Below are 20,373 nucleotides of genomic sequence, written 5' to 3'. Positions count from 1 at the left end.
GTTTCTCACTGGCGAAAGCTTTCTCTTCGCTTGGAGCACGGAGTCTCGACACCGGAACGGTTGCTTATCCTTAGGTGATACATACCGCGAATGGCATGCTCTGCAGGAATGGCAATGGTAAGCATAGGGAGCTTTTGCGGCGTTCATAGTGGATGCTAGCTGCAGCATCGTAGACAGGAATCATGTCCTAAACAATCAGTCGCCCACACAGGGCCTCGCGGTTAGCTTCGTGATGATGAAGAGCGCTTCGAAAGTAACGCCAAGGATCAATGTCGACTGCAAGCATTTGAAGGCTTACGAGAAGCCTGGACTCGCACTTCGTCTCAACGCTTCGATGCGAACACCGGAAGCGGCCTAGGCGTTGAAGCAGACGTTGCACCAGTCCCAGGGCGACTCTGCCGAAGAGAGGATTGGGAGTCATACCAATTGACATCTGACAGCTGTAGCTTCCTTGCACGCTGATTGCTGCGATTTGCACCAGCTTTGTCGAGGCGCGGCTGCGCATACGGGTTCGGAGTCTTGTCCAGACCTTGAGGGGAGTCAATACGTATTCTGTTGGTATTAGGTTGAAGGGTGTAATGAAAAGGCGCATCACCAGTCGTGTCGTCAGCATCGTCGCGAGCTTCGTTGTAGTTCAGGACGAGGCTCTTGATTCGCTGTCGTTCTTCTGTGTCTGCTTGCTGTTTGTTACGCATAGCGACAGCAAAGGTCGAATCTGAGGGGAGGTCAATAGATCGGGTCTGCGTTCTGTTGCCACGCTTGCTGAGCAGGGAGAATTTCATCGTCTGCGAAGGAACTGGAGCCTCCGGAATGGGCACTTCGTTTCCGACGTCTTCAGCATTGACCGGAGCCTCTCGAGCACGGCGCATGGGTAGCGGTACGTCGAACACAGGCTTTCGGTCATGCTTACGCGATTCTGCACTCTCCGACATGAGCTTAGCAAGCTCGCGATCGAACTCAGCATCGGCTTCTGGGTCGCGTTCGTCTTCTTGACGTGTTACCACAATCTGTTCTTCCTCTTCATCCGAAGATGTCTGCTTCACAGGCTCATCATCGTCAGAGTCATCGTCTTCTTCGCCAGATGACTTGTCTCCTTCTCCATCAGGTAGGACGACGTCCTCGTCTTCGGGGCCATCCATCTCGTCGTCTGATGCAGAGAGGTCGTCTTCGTCGGGCTCAACAGGCTTGTCGGCTGACGATGTTTGGTAATTCTGTTTGACGGCTTCGGCAAAAGCACGTGAAGCTTCCTCTGGGTTGGTGATGATCTTCCACTGCGGTCTGACGAGATTGAATGCGTCTTGCACGATAAACTCCACGTCCATCGGCAGTGCCTCCTTGATGCAGACATAGTACTGCAGATACGTAAGGAAGAAGTCAAGCTTCTTCTTCGCTGCACCCTTGTCGTAGTACATGCCGCAGGTTTCGAGTAGGTTGCAGACGAGACGAATGCGGAAGTAGTCGTCCGGCTGATCCAGCGGATTGTATCCCCCAGGTCGTGCATAGCCGCCCTCCCACCCGTAGTTCAGGAGCTTGTATAGAGTGTCGAAAACAAGAGGCGAGTCAACCAATCGGTAGATGTAAAGTTCACCGAGATACTTGACTTCAGAGATCCGGCGTTGGTTGAACTTGAAGTCGTTCAACTCTAGCCCGAACGTGATGGACTCGAGCAGGTCGTCAATGACGGAAATGGCGAAGTCTTGGTGAAATCGGTGGATTGTTCCCAGCATGACGGCTAGCAAGTGGATGTTGCTGTACTTGATCTTCCCCGGCTTTGCAAAGACCTTGTGGAGAAGATTGACTACTTCCTCTTCCTCCCAGTGCATCTTGCGTACCTGCTTGATGGTTTTGTCCAGCGTGCGACGAGTCAGGTCCTGGTACATGATCTTGCGTAGGAAGAGTTCAATTGGCGTCCGCTCTTTCTGTTCGATTGCAGCGCGTTCTGGTGGGTTCACGTAGTAGACAGCGTTCTCGATCAGCATGCGCTCTTGTTGGCCAATGACCTGAGCGCCCTTCTTTCGCTGAAGAGTTTCGAGGAAGGAATGCATACGAGGAGACGTCTCGGGATTGCGAAGCAGATAGCGTCCGCAGTTTTCCAAGAGGTTGCAGATGATCTCAATGTTCATCCGTGAGAAGTCGTCTAGGCTGACTTTGAGACAGTGGAAGATGACGTGCTCAGGGACGACACCGAACTTGGTCAACTCTGCAAGGTAGCGTACATTCTGCGTTCGCACCTGTCCGAGAAAGTCTTTGGACTTTCGACGCTGCAAGCTTCTGAACTCTTCATCGAGGTAGGATACCAGTCCCTGGGCCACATCCGGCATGTACTTGCCGAGGGTTGCGATGAGTCTAGAGTACAGGGGGAGCAGATCGGATCGGCCCTTGGGAATCTCCTGCACAGCCTTAATCAGACGGTTGCGTGAGGCCTTGGAGTTCAAGAAGCAAAAATCCATGGCAGTCTGATCGACGGCGTCCTTCGTCGCGAGTTCCGGCAGGCGCGCCAAAAGAGCGTCGACCTGTGCTCCGACGGACTTGTTCGCGATAGCAGTAGATTGGTCGTCTCCATCAGTCGGTTTTGCATCATTGGCAGGCTCTGCTGTTTCCTTTTCGATGGGCTCAGCCTTTGCCTCGATTTTCTTCCCCACCTGGTCATCACCATCTGCCTTCTTCTTCTTGACTTCCTCTAGCAGAATACCCGGGACGCGGTCCTTCAGGTCGATCAGGTTCTCGTAGAAACGGCGCTCATCCTCGTCTTCCCAGATGCCAGCGCCGTCGCTTTGGCCGCGCAGATATTCGCCCGCCTTGATCAGGCCAATAGCACCATCACCTGTGTTTGCGGAGTTGTCCTTCTCTTTCAAGTCTGGCATTTCCACACCCAAAGCGTCGGCCAGCACCTGTGCATTTGTTACCAAGCGCTCTTGAGACTTCATCTGCTTCTCGTAGTTGTTCTGACGGTCCTCGAAGACCTCGCCCGACTTGACGTATGCTTCGGCATTCTTCCGACCCTGACTGAGGATGTGTTTTTGGTCGCGGAGGAGGTGCGTCTTGACGTCTTCGAAGTAGCGGGTGAGGATGTTCCTGAACCGCTGCTGCAAGTCGGGAGAGATGATGGGCGGGTCGTGGTCCTCGTCTTCGGCGCCGGAAGTGTCTCCATTCTTCTCTGCCGTTGTAGTGCCGTCCTCATTGACTGTTTTACGACCCTCTGCAGAAGAAGGCTTGGACCCCAGGATATCCCAGGCGAAGGCCTTGACGAAGATGACGACGAGGGGCAAGTTGACATGTTCGCGGTCGTGTCCCAGCATGTCCTTGAGCACCTCGAGAGGAAAGGGCTCGGCGTCGGCGCTCTCCGCGCGAGACTTTGCCTTTGCGGCGTCCTCGACGAGCTTGCCATTGTCCTTGGTCTTGCTCGCCTCTTCAGGTCGAGCTACGTCATCCAGGCTGCGCAGGACACCCACAAGCCAAAGTTCGGTAGCTACTCGCAGCAGTACGCGCTGACGTGCCAGGCGCTCCTTCTCTTCGCGCTCGCGCACTTCGGGGGCCAGTGTCTTGAGGTGTGACTTGTCCGGCGTCGCTAAGCCCCTCCCAATATACCAGGCAATGTATCCCGTGAACTCGGTCGGGCCGAAGCGTTGATGGAGAGCGCTGACAATTTCCACGCCGGCAGCAATCTCGCCGGGCGTCTTGAGCCTGCACAGGCCCTCGTAGCAGGCTGAGATAATCTCGGAAAGGTATTTGTGGAGGGATAGGGCGCGGATTTCCTGGAGGAACTGCGCTTGGGCGGCGGCGTTTACGGCGGTTCGCAGGCGCTTGATAAAGGCCGTGTTCTTTTTCATAGACGAGTCGAGGGAGCCTTGCACGGCGAAGACGTCTGGACATATCGTCAGCACGCGGGCTGCAGGTGCAACTATTCTAAGACCAAGTACCTTGTTCGCCATCCCAGGCGCGGATATTCAGTTCGCGCAATTCGCCTGTACATTATTAGTACGACTCTGTCAACTACAACGCGGGCACGTACGCTTCCGAGGCCTGTCCATGGTGGAGGAGGCGATTGCCGCAGTGGTGGAGGGGCGGCGGTAGATAGCACGGATCGGTTATACGCGCACATGGAAGGTGGGAAATATATCAGGCGCAGGCGCTTGTTGCATTGGTTCGGGCTCGTTGAGACAAGCTCGGGTGAGAGCGAGGCTGTTTGCGACTGCAGCAATGTCGCGATCGCGGGGTCTTGGGTCGACGTTGCGGGTGAATTTGTGAGCGGTACCTGCAGCGAGTTCGCTCACGTATCCAGGTATCCGTGCGTCACCAAATGTCCCGCGGTTCACATGAGAGAGCCATGACTAAGCAGTCCTGGGTACTCAAACCAGGGTGCGGAGACTGAACACCAACTGCCTAACTCATACACGAGAATACGCTGGAGTACATATCATGTATCACTTAGAACTGGAATAGTCACAATGAATGTCCAAAATGCGCTTGAAACAGCTCGACGATGGGGATCAGTCATCACTCAGCGTTCAAGCGAGCGGACTTCCTAATGTAGTCAGGTCCAACACTAAGTACGGCAGGAATGACTCTCATGCACATTATCGAATCCCATATCACATTCAATGTCACACACTTAGGCTTAGGCGAAGACGTCCCATTCAGAGCTTTACCCGACGTTCAGCCCCGTGGCGCATTTGCAGTGCGGGACTGGAAGCTGGGAGCGAAAACGGTTACCTAGCCTCAAACTCTAACAATTCACCCCTGAGGGCCGCCACATGGCGCATTCTTCCACCCTTGACTGGCTGTGATATAGACTAGAGAGTCGAATATCGTAGAGTTCAATTGTAGCTCAGGGGTCCATGACCAAATTCATAGAGACTATGTGCCGCGGCGCTATTGCGGTTGACGGCAAGCGCACTCATCTCAACAGCAGCGATTCATGAGTGACACGGACGTGTAAGATGTATACTATACGAGGGCGAGATCCTGGCCATTCCAGAAGGAAGGCCGAACACGCTGCATGTTGGAGTCGGTGTAAACAGTCAACAATGCTGTGCATGCAGGTTGAGCGCACTGGCGATCTGCCACCGTTGGGCCGGCAGCAAACAAGATTGATGAGCGTCGTAGCGAGTGCGATCAGCGCCTTGTCATCGCTCGGGGCAGGAAAAGCAGGATCCGAAACTACGGGTCGCCGGTGCGCAGCGACTTTATCGATTGCGAGCCGCCCTCAGCCTCTGCCAATGTGGGTAGGCGAGATCTATTCGGGAATCAGGGCAAAGACAGGCCCCCGTGCTGCAACGTCGATGTTGCTATATGCGTTATGACGAGCGGGCGGTCCACCACGCTGTGGAACATGGAAAAATTCATCATTACCGGTACGAGCGGAAGCGGCACAGGTTTCCTCCTGTCAAGTCTCCATGCATGTTGGGGCCGCCGTCGCCGTTTCGTGCTTTTTGCAGCGGGTCGGCCTGGCATATCCACAGCCCTCGTATTTTTCATCAGGTATTTCCCTAGCGCTCGCGACTCAACGAGATGCGGGAGGAGAGGGTGCAGCGACTCGGCGTAGCGTCGGATGGGGCATGGGAATAGGGATACGGCGACATGGCTTTCTTTTACGACAGCTACCAGCCATAGCACGGTGTGACAGACAGCCTCTACCGCGAGGCTCTGGGGCCGCCGCTGGGGATTACGAGACGGCATGAGGCGCGTGGTGCCATAATTGGTCGGACATGGCTTTAGAACAGCGAGCGATGCCGACCCCTGAACGCCCGGAATCCACGCGAAGCTGGAGGATCTCTTGGCAATAGAAGGCGACCAGCAGCGGTGCATTACAGGCGAATTTCCAAGAGCGACGATGCCACCTCATGCGACGATGGCCACGTCCGGCGGAACGAGGTAGAAGCTACCATGACTACAAGATTACTACACCACTGCATGCCCAGCGTGCAGACCACGGCTCTCGAGGGCCCCAAACACACGGCCCCAAACAGGTAGGATGTGCCTCTGTGTGTGATGAGGATGCGAAACAGAGAGGAACACTTTGCCTGCAAGCTTCAGACAGCTAACGGTAGACGGCGCATGGGGGCGCCCAAAATAACTGCGAGGCTGCAGGCATAGGGCCGCCGGCGCGTGGTTTGGCACGGGTCGGGGCCACTGAGACCAGGCGTAGGCCTGCACGCAACTCGTTTTCGAGCTCCAAGCGCGGGCAGCTTGCCAAATCTAGTTGGAGTGCCCCTGTGACGATCGTGCATCTCGACTGCTGCCCAGAGGATCCAGCACTCTTCGGGTGAAGGCCATGTGGACCGAGCGCGCCCGCTTTTCGTGCTTGTAAACCAGCTCGATCCCCTCGTAGAGACTTCCTTCCTCCTCAAGGCGCTCCTCCCATACGACTCCGGACTGCCCTTGCGAGCGGTATCTTGTTAATGACCTTGGTCTAAGCCCTTCTTGTCCTTCCCACCCTTACACTCGTTTATTGGGCCGCGAAGACTTACCATCCGCTTACACCACTACAACTACTACCGCCAAACACCAATACCTGTATCCTAGTAGTTTTCTCAGCTCTGCGACAGTCTTGGATCAGCAATTCGCCTCTACGTCAATTATCTAGCCCCGTGCCACTGTTGGGTTACGAGCCTTTGTTACTCAGGGCCCCTCCCATACCTCAGCGACGGGCCGTGCTTCTCCAACTCACCGCATCTGCGTCACCCATTTGGTCGCCTTACATATAGGGTCGACGGCTGTCCGAAACCCAGACAGCATCGCTCGCTATCCGCTTAACGACAACAACGAATATACATACTTAATACTCCACCATGGTTTGGCAAGACATGATGGGCCTCGCCGCCCGCGCGGTCTTTGCCCGCGAAATCGACCACTCTACCCCAGACATTGACGACCCTTGGCCAGCTAAGGATGTGAGTACAGCCATTGCCGACTGTGGCTACAGAAACTGACTGCAGTAGATTGCCTACGTTGCCATCATCGGTGGTCTCATGTTGGCTGCCCTGCTCGAGTGGTTCCTCTGGGTCGCTGCTTTCCTGTACTGCATTGTCAAGGTCTTCCAGAAGGCCGAGACGATCAGTGTCCGCATTCTGTCCATCTTCTTCGGTATCCTCTTCTTCGCTCTCCGGTAAGCATTTGAACTCCGCTCCACCATGCGAATCAAGTCTGACAGAAACAGTGCCATCTTCTTGCCTATCATGGTCGTTACCCTCCCCCTCCCGTCGCAGGTTACCAAGTACTTCCCCCAGGAGATGGTTGGCTTCCTCCAGTGGTTCGCCTTCTGGTCGTTTGCCGGTCTCTTGACCGTCCCGTGGTTGTTCTGTGTCTACCAGCTCGTCACCCACTCCGTTGGCCGCAGCCGCAGGATTAAATCCGTCCTCGACGAGGCATCCGCCCCCAAGGTCGTCATCATCATGCCCTGCTACAAGGAGATTCCCGAGATTCTTCTCCGAACTTGCGACTCCCTGGTCGACTGCGAATACCCGCCCTCCTGCCTGCACATCTTCCTCTCCTTTGACGGAGACCAGGAGGACGAGCTCTACCTCAACACCATTGAGAAACTCGGTGTCCCGCTCACGCTCGACACCTACCCCAAGTCCATCGATGTCATCTACCGTAGCTGCCGCATTACCATCTCCCGCTTCCCCCACGGTGGTAAGCGTCACTGCCAGAAGAGGACCTTCAAGCTCATCGACAAGATCTACTCCGAGTACCTCAAGCGCAACGATAACCTCTTCGTCCTCTTCATCGACTCCGACTGCATTCTCGACAAGACCTGCATTCAGAACTTCATGTACGAGATGGAACTCAAGCCCGGCAGCAAGAAGAACATGTTGGCTCAGACTGGTGTCATTACCTCCACAACCGAGAAGAACTCGCTCATCACCCTTCTTCAGGACATGGAATACGTTCACGGTCAACTCTTCGAGCGTTCAGTCGAGTCCGGCTGCGGTGCCGTCACTTGCTTGCCCGGTGCCCTTACTATGCTTCGATTCTCCGCTTTCCGCAGGATGGCCAAGTACTACTTCGCTGACAAGGCCGAGCAATGCGACGACCTCTTCGACTACGGCAAGTGCCATCTTGGTGAGGACCGTTGGCTCACTCACTTGTTCATGATTGGCGCCAAGGAACGTTACCAGATCCAGATGAACACCGGAGCATTCTGCAAGACCGAAGCTGTGCAAACCTACCAATCTCTGCTCAAGCAACGTCGCCGCTGGTTCTTGGGTTTTATCACCAACGAAGTTTGCATGTTGACTGATATCCGTCTCTGGAAGCGCTACCCGATCCTCCTCATCGTCCGCTTCATGCAGAACACCATCCGAACCACCGCCCTGCTTTTCTTCATCCTGTGTATCTCTTTGATCACTACCTCGCAAAAGGTTGCCAACCTTCCCGTTGGTTTCATCGCCATCTCTCTGGGGCTTAACTGGCTTCTCATGTTGTACTTTGGCGCCAAGCTCGGTCGCTACAAGATCATGCTGTACCCCCTCATGTTCATCGTCAACCCCTTCTTCAACTGGGTCTACATGGTTTACGGTATCTTCACTGCCGGTCAGCGTACATGGGGTGGACCTCGTGCCGATGCTGGTAGCGCCGACACCAAGACCACTCCCCAGGAGGCTATCGAGGCCGCCGAGGCTACTGGTGACGATCTGAACGTTGTTCCCGAGACTTTCAAGGCTGCTGCCGAGGCGCAGAAGCACCGCCCAGCCGCTATCCCCCTTCAGCCCGGCGACAACATCGATGGACGCTTCGCCGCCGCAGAACGCCTGCCCAACGGATGGTACCAGCAAGGCAACGACTCTGGTCTTACGCTTCCCAACACAATGCCCCGCAACCCCAACGTCCCTCACGTGCCTCTCCACCCCCGTTCCTCCATGGACTCCTTCGCTTCGCAAGAGACCTCCGCCGCCAACTCCATCTACATGCCCCGTCGTGTCGAGAGTTTCATGGACCCCGAGGATGCGCGTATCTACCACAAGACTCAGCAGACACAAAAGCCTGCCGGAGGAGCCTTCTACGAAGAGCCACGAGGAGGACCCTACGAGGTCGGCCAGGGTGCCAGCAAGGGCATGTACAGCGAATCTGTTGACTCCATCGACGACGACTCGGTCTACCAGTCCAAGGGCCCTCAACGACCAGCTCAGATGCGTACCAACAGCGACCTTGCCCACGCCCCAGCCCGCACATCGCCGCTGTCCAACGAGCAGAAGGGCCATGGTCTCGAGTCGCCCAAGCCTTCCTACAGCAGGACCAACAGCTCAGACCAGCGCCAGGGACGCAGCCCTCTTGCTCAGCAATACGTTCACACCGCACCTGGTGAGGATTATGAGCTACAGGCCCCGCAGCAAAGCAGCCTGATGCGTGATGTATCACCTGCGCCGCTAGGCCAACCTACGATGCCTGCGTCCAACCACGGACGAAGCGACTCAAGCGACTCCAAGAAGCGGAAGCGCCTCAGCAAGCAGCCCCGCAAGTAAACGCCTCTTTCCGCATGATCTAGCATCTTGATCTTTGTTCCATCTGCATCAACGACATACCAGCATTAACCTTTTCTTTTATTATCAAACTATTGTGTCCCATTGGATGGCCCGGCGTTTTCAGCGAGCACCGCAACACACCGCGAGTGATTCTTCCTTCTCGCAAAAACTCATTTCCTTAACTGTACATATATTACATCATTACATGACGGGCGGGGTGTGTGTGGCTTTTGCATAAAAAACTACGGGATCATGACTTGGGTTCGCTCCTTCGGATGGGCCTTGGGGTATATATGTTGTAGGAGCTATGTGATGGATCATACAAACATCACCGTTTTTCTTGCTTAATGTCTAGAAGTAACGTCGCTTGTCTGGGACGTTTGAATGAAATGGTCTTTACTGCCACATCTTGATATTGCTTGCAATGTGATGTTCTTGTCAATTTGCGATGGAAGGTTTCGGCTTGAAATTGGCTTACACGTAGGATTGCCTAGTGACAAACCAACTATATTGCTAATATCGCATGCAAGGTCAGCATAACCCATGTGTTACTAGTTCAAAGTATACCAGTTATTGACCAATCTTCCTACATCAGCCTCCATCTCAATGCCATGCATTGCTCGTGCCATCGCATCACCCGCTTCCACACGCCCACCCCCATGTCCATATCCCCCATCCCAGCCGACCATCAAACACACGCCCTCAATCCTCCTTCTTATGCGCCTTCGCAAACAACTCCGGGTGATCAATCGCATACTGCGCGCCCGCCGCCCAATGATACAACTTGGCCGCAATAACATACCCCTCCCTAGCAAACTCCTCCAACCTACCATACAACTCACTAATCGGAATATTAACCCTCTGAATATCCTCCCCCTCATCAAGATGCTGTTCCGGCTCCGGATCCCCCTCATTAAGATGAATTTCCACCATGCACAAACACAGATTCGCACTCGTCATGCCCGGGTCCGCTGCTACAGCCGGAGACGTGCTGATGACTTTTCCCTTGTAGCCTGTTTCCTCGTAGAGTTCACGTACGGCGGCTTCCTCGGGGGTTTCAGACGCGTCGATGAGGCCGGCGGGCCATTCGACGGTGAAGCTGTTGACTGGGGGGCGGAATTGGATGACGACGATTGTGGAGGGGGGTTTGGTGGGGTGGTAGATTATGTTTCCCATTGCGACGGCGTCGACGCCGGCGGTGCCGGTGGTTTTCCTGGAGGCGATTTCCCAGATGCGTTCTTTGCCTTTGGCGTCGACATATGTAGCTTTCTGTAATTTCACCCATTTGGCTTCTGAGGAGGGGAGGTCGACTAGAGAAGTTACTTTGGGGGTGCTGGTTGAGGAGGCCATTGTGACTTTGTTTACGCGGTCGACGAGCGGCGAGGCGAGGTTGGAAGGTGTGCTGTGGAGTAGTCTTTTGGGGATGATGGTGGCTGGTGGACGTGATAATGCTCGTCTCGTGAGGGTTGTGAACATTGGCCTGGTTGCGATGTCGGGGGTTTGGAGGTTGGGGTGCCGATGACGTTATCTATATGGAGGAAAGAGGTCCCACGAGATGTCCGTTGCAGAGAGAACCAACAAACCTGAGGAACAATGTGTCTTTTAAACCAAGATTACTCACTCTTTTGTCTGGGACACTGTATGGACATGTACACCTTGGAATGCCAATTGAAGTACCAAATGAGAGACCCCACTCTGTTTAGCGTCAGGCACGGCATTTCACGTAACGTCATCCAAAATGCATCTCAGCCACCGATAAGCATCACTTGTCAAGACTGTCTTTGACCCCGAGTCTATCTTACGCTGCAATCAGGTTCTGCTTCGTCTTGTTTACTCGTCGATGTCTGTTCTGTAGCACGTTGCGCTGATTTCAGAAGTTAATTCTCCCATTTCCATAATGGCCTCATTGCGCATCCTCTCTCGAACAAGTCCGCAATTCAAAGCAATCACATCAAACCCCAGACATTTCTCCTCAAGTATACCACGACATGCCGACTTCACCCACGCCGTCATAGGCGGCGGCGTAATCGGCCTAGCCATAGCCCGCAAACTCCAACAACGCTCCTCCGCCTCCACAGTCCTAATAGAAAAGCACGGCCACGTCGGCACAGAAACAAGTTCGCGAAACAGCGAAGTCATACACGCAGGCCTCTACTACGGACCCACATCTCTCAAGACCAAACTCTGTCTACAAGGAAAGGACATGTTATACTCGCTGTGTAAACAACACGACATCCCGCACCGCAACACGGGAAAATGGATCGTCGCCCAAGACGCCGCACAAATGGACGCCCTCCAAAAAGTCCACGACTTCGCCAAAAGCATAAACGTACCCATCCACTTCCTCAGCAAAGACGAAGCCCACCGCCGCGAACCTGATGTCAGGGCTGAAGCCGGCGTCTTGGAAAGCCCCAGCACCGGCATTGTAGATTCGCACAGCTTGATGCAATACCTGCAAGGCGATTTCGAAAACACCGGTGGAATCTGCGCATTTAAATCAACAGTCACATCCATCACCCCCCTCGACTCCGGGCGCAGCGGATGGGAGATAACAACGACGGGAGCCGACGGCGAGGAAAGCAGCATAACAGCCGACACGTTGGTAAACTCCGCAGGTCTCTTCGCCGTCGATATCCAAAACATGATCTTGCCTAAAGAACGGCACAGAAAAGCTTTCTACGCAAAAGGATCCTACTTCTCCTACGCCGTCTCCCACCCCAAACCCTCTACACTCGTCTACCCCGCCCCAGTCCCCGGTCACGGCGGTCTAGGAACCCATCTCACGCTCGACATGGCCGGCCGGATTCGTTTCGGACCAGATGTCGAGTGGACAGACTCACCCACTGACTACACCCCAAACACAAAGAACATGAAGCAGGCTATCGATGATATCCAGACGTATCTCCCCGGTGTGGATAGAAATGCTATTCAACCGGATTATGTGGGTATACGACCTAAATTAGGGAAGTTGGCGGCGACGAGCGGGAAGGATTTCCAGGATTTTGTTATCTGCAAGGAGGAGGGGTTTGAGGGGTTTGTGAATTTGTTGGCCATGGAGAGTCCTGGGTTGACTAGTAGTTTGGCGGTTGCGGAGGAGGTGGAGGGGTTGTTGTATCGGTAGTGTTTTTTTTATCTGTGTCGGTTACATACGACATGTTGGATGGCTACATTTTTGGGTTTGTGTTCATAACATCGCACAGTATCGTATTACCACTTTGAGGCACTCGAACAGCATCGATATCTTGTGTTCGAAAATCTCATTGCTGACTACCCAGCTCTAACAATACCCAAATATCTATATACACCCTCACTTCTCCCCATCTCCCACCACCCTACCCCGCCTTCTCATCATCAATCTGCCTCCTCAAATCCTCCAGAACCCCCTTCCTACTCTCCAAATGCCCCTGCAACCCCTCAACCTGTTCCCTCACAGTCTCAATCTCCTCTCTAATGCCGCCCAACCCCTTAACCGCACCCCCCTCATCATTATCCAACTCCTTGAGCACATTCCGCTTATAATCAAGCAGAAGCTCCAGTTCACGCTTCACAAGCGCCGGCTTACTATCCTTACTCCTTCCATGCCGCCGATTCTCCGCTTCCTTCTCCACATCCGCAATCTTCTGTTCCAGCTCGCGCAGCTGCTTTTTCAAGCGCACTTCCTCCCAGTCTTCTGTTGTGCGGCCCCCGAAATCTGTGCCTTTGCCGCCGCGCGCGCCGTAGTTGGCTGCGCGGTCGCCGACGCCCAGGCGCGTGAGATATGCGTCGCCGAACTTGGCTTTGCGGCCTGTGGCGGTGTTTTCGTCGCGGGTCGCGGCCCAGCGCGAGTTTGCGTTTGATTCAATGTCGTAGTCTATGTGTGCTTTCTCAAAACTGGCGCGCAGGCTCGGGGGAACGCTGCGGGGGACGCGGAAGCCTTCGCTGCGCTGGTTGAGGATGTGGAGGAAGGCGAGGGCGGCGTCTTTGCCGACGCTTTCTCGCGCTTTGGGGTTGACGAGGTTCCAGGCGAAGCGCACGTCTGAGTCGGGCACGTTGTCTAGGCTGTCGAAGAGGCCGGACAGACTGTCAAAGGTTATGTTGCCGTGGCCGTCGCGGTTGGCTGTGTAGATTTCTTCGTATTTCGCTTTGTCAGAGGGCGACATGTACCAGTCGAAGCCGTCGCGCAGGCCGGGGGTGTCGTCATCGTCTTCGACGGTTTCGTAGGCGGGTTGCGAGCCGGAGAGGGCGCGGCCGGCTTGGACGAGGTGGGCTTTCGATTCGGGGACGAGCCAGTCGGGCAGCGCTTTTGGTACATCCATAGATATCTACGGCATGCTGGTCAATCTTGTATCTCCTTCATCGCCCGTGCAGACAGACGTACCCCGTTGATCAGGTCAAAGATCAGGCGCATGGCGACACAGAACTCCTCAAAGTCGAGCTTGCCGTCATTGTCCACGTCGGCCAGGTCCCACACTCTCTCCAGCTGGTCATCGCGCAAATGTGAGTTCTTGAGCACAGGTGCGGCTTGCGCGCCGTCTAGGTGGGTGCCGCCGCCGCTGAGCGAACTGAATATCTCCCAGTACTTTTCGATTTCGTCTTGCTCGATACGGTTCGGCGCCATGATTGCGATCGGAATTGGCTTGTCTATACTGAGCGGCAGGGAAAGAGGCGACAGTTGTGTACGTCGTGTGAGATTCGGGGGTGCTGGTTGGGGAATGTCGGGATGGCGGAGCTCTGGCCGCGCCTTCTGGGCTGGGGTACGTAGCTACCTGACGCTAGTCGTCCACCGCCTGCGACTCCCATGCCTCACATGAATGCATTGTTCGCTGAGCTCCATGTTAACAACCAAATTCGTTCAACATCACTGCAAAGGCAAAAAACAAGCTTCATGTTATGATCTTCAATTCAGCTAGATATATGCAACAACTCCGTATTACCACCACTTCAAAAGAGCGATGAAAGTACAACCCAGATTCCCAGACACCCGAGTTTTCCCATTTAATCGTGCGCCAGATGCAAAAGATACATGTTTTCTTCCAAAGGAAAGACGAAAATGGCGTTACTGCCGTGCAGACATGTACAAACAACATCGCTAAATGCAATCAATTCTCAATCTTCTTCTTCTTACATCATGTTGGCAAGCTCGTGGTCAATGGCTTGCGTGAGGAAGATCTTCCTCTCGCCAGTGAGCTGCATCTGTAGTCTTTGCTCCGCAAGTGCGATGATTTGCTTGCGCGTGACCTTGTCCAGGTCCGCGTCCTTGAGGCAGGCTTGGACTGTCTCGATGATTTGGCCATCAGTCGGGCCGTTCATCATGCTCTGGAAGTTGGTCGTGCTACCAGGCCGTGACATGCTGGCGCCATAGCTGAGAGGGCTGCGTCCACGGATCGGTGGTGTGGACGAGGCCATCAGGTTGTCTGAGCTCTGGAAGCCACCCATGCTCTGGCGTTGACCGTACGGTGAAGTGTTGTTGCCATTGTACATGTCACTCATGTTACTCATCGACATGACGCGACTTTGGTGTGGGTTGTCTTGGTACCGCGACATGTTCGAGTATGTCGATTGACGGGTTTGCATGCCCTGGTATGGCCCAGGCGATTGCGGTGGCATGTGCGAGATGTGCTGCATGTTGGACATGACGGTAGATGCAGGCTTGACAGACGAATAGACGGATTGCATGTCGTTCATCTCGTATGCTTCGTCTTCGTACGCATTGAAGCCACCCTTCTCAGTGGCCATGCCTGGGAGACCGCGACGACCGGGAAGCTCGTTGCGCTCGGCGTACTCGTCCCAGCGCATCATAGGAATCGACTTGGGGTCAAAGCCCTCATCATCCGTCGTGAGAACCTGCTTCGTGCCTTGCTCGCCGATGACGACACGCGTGTTACCCCACGAGAAGTCGTCCATGTACCAGAAAGAATACATCGGAAGTGCGAGTGAGTAGATAGGGAAGGCCAGGAGGTAGATGATCATCCATCCCACATGCTGCCATTGTCGCTTGATGATGAAGATGAACGCCTGAAGACCGTACACTGCCGCCAACATGATGATGGAGAACATGGGGAATTGACCTTTGCCAGTCGAGACGGTGTAGACGAGGTATACCAGGTATGCGCAGATGGATGGCAGGACGAGAGTACCGAAGAGATCGATGAAGACGACGAATCGCATCGAGAAACAACAGAAACCACAGAGATCCTTCAGGAAGACGAGTTCGGCCAAGTTGTGGATGGTTGAGTTGATCCATCGACGTCTCTGGGAGAGCAGAATGCTCCACGTGTCGGGGGCGGCTGTGAGAGCGTACGCATCGGGAATGAACTTGTACGACATGGCGGGGAAATGCTTCGTCATCAGAGTCGTCAGGTAACGATCCTCACCGAGCGAGAGGAGATTCTTCTTGTGCAGAGTGTCAACAACACAGTCGGCGTAGTCCTTGATAATCTTGTCCGAGATGATGAGAGGCTTGCCCTTGTCGGCTGTGCGTAGGCGGTACATGGTGAAACTAGTACGAATTAGCACCATATAATGCAGGTAGGGTTGGGTACTTACCATCCGGGCAAACAGGTAACACTGCCGAACAAACTCTCAAAGGCCTTGGACAGATGATGCGAAATATAGTACTCGTAGACCTGGATCATAGTCCACCATGACCTGTCTTCGTTTTCCAAGCTCGTCTCACCGCAGATACCGGCAATCTTCGAGTCGTGGGCACACGCTGCTACGAGACGGTTAAGAGCATCGGGCTTGACCATGGTGTCGGCGTCGATCATGAGCAAATACTCGTATAGTTCCGGGTCAACACCAATGATGTTGTTGACCTGGTGAAACATTTCCAGCTCCAAGGGGTTCATGGCCGAGCGGTGGTGGACGCGGTTGAGGAAGCTCATGAGCAGAATTTGGGAGTCGCGCTTTCCTCGGTTACCTGGCTTAGACTTGTGCTGTTCCGACTCTTTACCCATCTTGACGACGACAAGGTATGGCACAACATTGCCTTCGAATTCGTACAGACCAGAATAGACCTTTCCGTAGTTGAGCTGCTGGCTTCCCTCGCCGACCGACCAGAATGGAAGGGCAGGAGGGTCGACCTTGGGGTCAACACCGAGGATGTCGAGTACAATCTTGGGCGTAGGACGATCGTTACCACCACCAACAATCATTCCGTCGCAAATGACACAGATGAGTTTTCGCTTATTGTCGTATGAGAGGGCAGTCAAAGAGTCCAAACTCTTTCGGATCGAATCCTCACCCTCAGTATAGGCTGGCACCTGACAGATGACAAACTTATCTTGGTTTGCCGGACGTTTGCGAGAGCCTAGTTGAAGTGCAGCCAAGAACTTGATGACAATAACCGAGCAGAGGATGATCGTGACAGCGAGTAGGATATAGTCGTTGACCTGGCACTTGGCTGTCTTACGGAAGTCGACTTCGCCAACGTAGAACAAGTTGTCAAGACATTGCTTGTTGAATTGTTGCGCATTATTGTTGAGGTTGTTGCTGAAGTCCTCCTTGAGGTTGGAACCGGCGTTGCTCTTTACCATGTCAATCAGCTTAGCATCGAGGAAGTTGTATTGGTCCTGGTCCCGCATGTAGTCGATCGTGGCGAAGTAGTCAGTCAAGTCGTAAACCCTGTTGTCAAGCCTGAACCACATGTGATTCAGATCTTCACCTTCATCTTTGATCGTCTTCTCTTCCCAGACGAGGGGTCCCTTTTTGAATTCCTTCATAGCCGGGAGAAAGACGTCAGGGTACCAGGTCTCGCTCTTCAGAGCGGCGCTGTCTGGCATGTTTGTCCTTGAGCCAGATCCGTGGACAGCGATTGCGTTGAGATTCTCAGCGGTGGATTGGTTGAGTGTGAGCTGCAACACCCGGTTTTGAGGCGTGTCTTTGATCAGATTGGGGCAAGCGATGTATAGCGGAGGAACGACGTATGGGTCCATGTTGGCACCAGCCATTTCCATCATTCGATCCCGGGTAGCCTCGGTGTTAGAGTCACTGTGCTGCTTTTTCCAGAAGGAGGTCAAGTCGTATACGACACCACGATGGCTGACAAAGTAGTCGTCCTCGCCTTGATGCTGTGACACTTCTTTCTGATTCCAGACCTTGTCCTTGTTTGGGCACAAGAGTTTACCGAAAGCGACAATGTAGAAGACGATGGCGGCGTTGAGCAACACGATGAGTAGGACCAGGACGAACTTCTCTCGCCATGCCATGCGGACATCAGGTCGCTTCATGCGCCCAATCCACTTGAGGAGCGGTGAAGGGATCCAGAAGGTGAGGGCCCAGACGAAGCCAACCCACATCCTACGAGTACCAGTGAGCGGGGTTTCCGTGACGACGGCGTTGCCACCAGACTCCATGTCGTAGTAACTAACACCTTTGTTCTCGTCGCCCTTGCCTCCTAGACCGTAATCACCAGGTCCCGCGGTGGGAAGGGTGCGCGTGGTGGGGGCGATTGATTTTGCATCTGCTGCACCTGGCACGGCCAGACTGGTGGAACTCTGGAAAGGGTTCTGAGGGGCCGCAGACATATCCGGAAGAGGTGGGAAGAATGCACTTGCTGTAGGCGGGAGCGGGGTGGAGTATCCGTTATCCATGCCACCAGCTCCCATCATGCCACCCATCATATTCGGAGAACCACCCATCTCATGCGTCTTCAGGTCGAGCTGCGACTCTGCCTCCCACCATGTGCCCTCCTTGACCCATACACGTTCTTTGCCGACCATGACTTCGCCGTTACTCCAGCCACGCTGCAAGGTCCAGTTTTGGATGCCTTCTTGACCGTCCATGCAGCCCAACGGGGCGTATCGGTCGTAGAATTCATGGTGATCGAAATCGGCAGTGAAGTCGAGGTTGCGGTTACGACGGTTGGCCCACTCGGGCAGTCGCCACTCGCGAAGTTGTCGAGAGACTACGCCAGCCTGCCAGGTGGAATTGAGGTCCTGGTTCAGCGAGGTGGGGATGACATCGGTGGGGTGGATTGCCAGTTGGAACCAGACTCTGCTACTGGCTACTGTCATGGGCAGGTCGAAACGGCCATATTTGCCCAGGACGATGCCGCTGCTGGGTACCGGGTTCAGGACCTTCTTCACAAAGTTGTCCTCATCGGGGATCTCAAGAGCAAGCTTTTCCAACACAGCCTCGCGCTTTTCTAGATCAGCTTCCTTCTCGCGAAGAGCAGCCCCGTTGATGCCGAGGTCTGCTGCGCAGCTCTGCATGGCCTCGCGCATGCCCTCAAGGACAGAATTGCTGACAGGCGGCACCTGAACACCATCGTCGCGCATCTCGGCGTTGATGCCTTCGCTGTCGTCGAAGACAGTACGCAGAGCAATCGCTTTTCCGAGAGTACGGCTGGGGATTTCGACAACAGTAATGTTGACAATGTCTCCATCCTCTGATTCGTTGGGTGTCATCATGCCGCTGCCTTCACTATCGTCCATGGCATAGCCAGACTTGGCGCGCTGGATGTCCTCCTTGATTGCGTTGTTGGCGTGAGAGACGACAAAGTCGACGATGGCTTCGTAGATGCCACCGATGGCAACCTCGCGCTCATTTGAGCCGAGCTTCTGGCGGAGAGTGTCTTCAGGCAGGTCCATGAGGTTCTCTACGTCTTCGCACACTGAAGCAAGAGATTCTTCGTCCATGAAGTAGTCGAGTGTGTTGCCGAGCTTCAGCAGTCCAGTCAGACAGCTGATAAGCCTGGTCAGCTTTTGGCCCTTGATGCCAATTGCCTTGAGGTTGGCGCGGAAGTCTTCGGCAGCAGCGGCGTCGTCAGCATCGGGAAGGTAGCTGGGAGGATCGTATGTTCCGGATCGTCGGAGAAGGGCGTAGTGGTCGAGGGACTGGATGTCCAAGTACTCCCTCTCCTGCCGGGAAGCCGAGCTCGAGTTAAGGTAGTAGAAGACATCGAAAGCGCGTGTGCCACTCTTGCCAGGGACTTGGAGCAAGCCCTGCTGGACATCCAGGCCGGAGGTGGACAGCTTGATCTCAGCTCCGACGACACCGCCAGCAAGGTTGATGGTGAAGACGGCAGCCAGGGCCGAGTAGCGGGGGGTGGAGGGGTTCTCCGGTGTTACGCAGTGTGTGAATGCCTTGAGGGCTTCGAGTGCAGTATAGAAGTTGCCCGGGAGGGACAGAGGCAGGCTGGAGACAAAGGGCGAGAAAAGCGAGGGGCTCGAGTCGTGCAGCGAACTGCGCGGGTCAGTGAATGATGGTGGATGCAGGGACGTTAGATACATACGCAAGGACTATGCAGCCGTCCTCAGCTCTCCGGCGGGCATGTTCCCATGCCTTTCGCCCCAGCTCGAGGTCGACAGTGCCACCAATGCGGTCGTCGATGATGCTCTTGGCATTGACCCACGTGTTGACGACCAGACTGGTGCTGGCCTCGAGGTTGTACGAGCGGCCGTTCTTGTAGGCGGAATTGAGCGTGTTGAGCAGCGTCGTGGTGGAGGTCTGCGAGGGCGAATTGCCTGGGCGCGATGCCGAGGCGGATGCCGTCGAGTAGACGGACATGCGGGAGTTGTTGACGAAACTCATGGTTGCGGGCTGAGGCGGGTCGCCCCTTCCGTGGATGCGAGTACCGTTACTATAGCGAGGGTAGGTGGAGGGTAACCGCGTGTTGACTGCAGCTGTCTTGTCTTCCCAGAGGTAAGTGTCTGGGCGAGAGCGGTACGGGTCGCGTGTAGATGCAACTATTACACGGCGACGGAGCAAAGGGCCAAGCGAGTGGACGGATTAAACGATTGTATGGAGAAGAACAAAATGCAGACAGCAAGAGAGGCCTCGTGGAACGCAGACCGAGCAGCAGTGATGTTTGTTGGCTCAGGGCGAGACGCATTCCCGGCCAGCTGCATGGGGCATGGCGGCGTATGGTTAGACAGGGTTAGCAGCGTGACTAAGGCCGGGGCGAGGCAGCTCAATGCATCAACACCAG

At 54.7% G+C, this 20,373-nt stretch overlaps 6 protein-coding genes across 6 annotated transcripts; 2 read left to right on the top strand and 4 right to left on the bottom strand.

The window, feature by feature from the left end:
- Nucleotides 1-323: 323 nt before the first annotated feature.
- On the bottom strand, nucleotides 324-4,031 carry J4E79_009252 (uncharacterized protein; the record flags this gene model as incomplete). The annotated part of the gene is made up of 3 exons (XM_049358102.1): nucleotides 324-3,865; nucleotides 3,921-3,965; nucleotides 4,013-4,031. The coding sequence occupies 3 exons, from the start codon at nucleotides 4,029-4,031 to the stop codon at nucleotides 324-326; spliced, it is 3,606 nt and encodes a 1,201-aa protein (XP_049207318.1).
- A 2,760-nt stretch (nucleotides 4,032-6,791) lies between these two features.
- On the top strand, nucleotides 6,792-9,464 carry J4E79_009251 (uncharacterized protein; the record flags this gene model as incomplete). Its single annotated transcript, XM_049358101.1, has 3 exons — nucleotides 6,792-6,893; nucleotides 6,942-7,108; nucleotides 7,160-9,464. The coding sequence occupies 3 exons, from the start codon at nucleotides 6,792-6,794 to the stop codon at nucleotides 9,462-9,464; spliced, it is 2,574 nt and encodes an 857-aa protein (XP_049207317.1).
- Nucleotides 9,465-10,166: 702 nt separating this feature from the next.
- On the bottom strand, nucleotides 10,167-10,940 carry J4E79_009250 (uncharacterized protein; the record flags this gene model as incomplete). Its single annotated transcript, XM_049358100.1, has 1 exon — nucleotides 10,167-10,940. One exon carries the CDS (start codon nucleotides 10,938-10,940, stop codon nucleotides 10,167-10,169), a length of 774 nt encoding a protein of 257 aa, XP_049207316.1.
- Nucleotides 10,941-11,361: 421 nt separating this feature from the next.
- J4E79_009249 (uncharacterized protein) lies at nucleotides 11,362-12,585 on the top strand (the record flags this gene model as incomplete). Its single annotated transcript, XM_049358099.1, has 1 exon — nucleotides 11,362-12,585. One exon carries the CDS (start codon nucleotides 11,362-11,364, stop codon nucleotides 12,583-12,585), a length of 1,224 nt encoding a protein of 407 aa, XP_049207315.1.
- Nucleotides 12,586-12,796: 211 nt separating this feature from the next.
- Nucleotides 12,797-14,061, bottom strand: END3 (endocytosis defective- protein; the record flags this gene model as incomplete). Its single annotated transcript, XM_049358098.1, has 2 exons — nucleotides 12,797-13,765; nucleotides 13,822-14,061. 2 exons carry the CDS (start codon nucleotides 14,059-14,061, stop codon nucleotides 12,797-12,799), a joined length of 1,209 nt encoding a protein of 402 aa, XP_049207314.1.
- Nucleotides 14,062-14,564: 503 nt separating this feature from the next.
- J4E79_009247 (uncharacterized protein) lies at nucleotides 14,565-19,976 on the bottom strand (the record flags this gene model as incomplete). The annotated part of the gene is made up of 3 exons (XM_049358097.1): nucleotides 14,565-15,942; nucleotides 15,990-19,628; nucleotides 19,678-19,976. The coding sequence occupies 3 exons, from the start codon at nucleotides 19,974-19,976 to the stop codon at nucleotides 14,565-14,567; spliced, it is 5,316 nt and encodes a 1,771-aa protein (XP_049207313.1).
- Nucleotides 19,977-20,373: the final 397 nt, after the last annotated feature.

Source organism: Alternaria viburni (assembly GCF_023758015.1).
Source record: "Alternaria viburni strain BMP 2772 chromosome Unknown scaffold_24, whole genome shotgun sequence".
NCBI classification, from domain to species: domain Eukaryota; kingdom Fungi; phylum Ascomycota; class Dothideomycetes; order Pleosporales; family Pleosporaceae; genus Alternaria; species Alternaria viburni.
The sequence above is the reverse complement of the archived record's forward strand: the minus strand, read 5'-3'. Positions and strand labels throughout refer to the sequence as shown.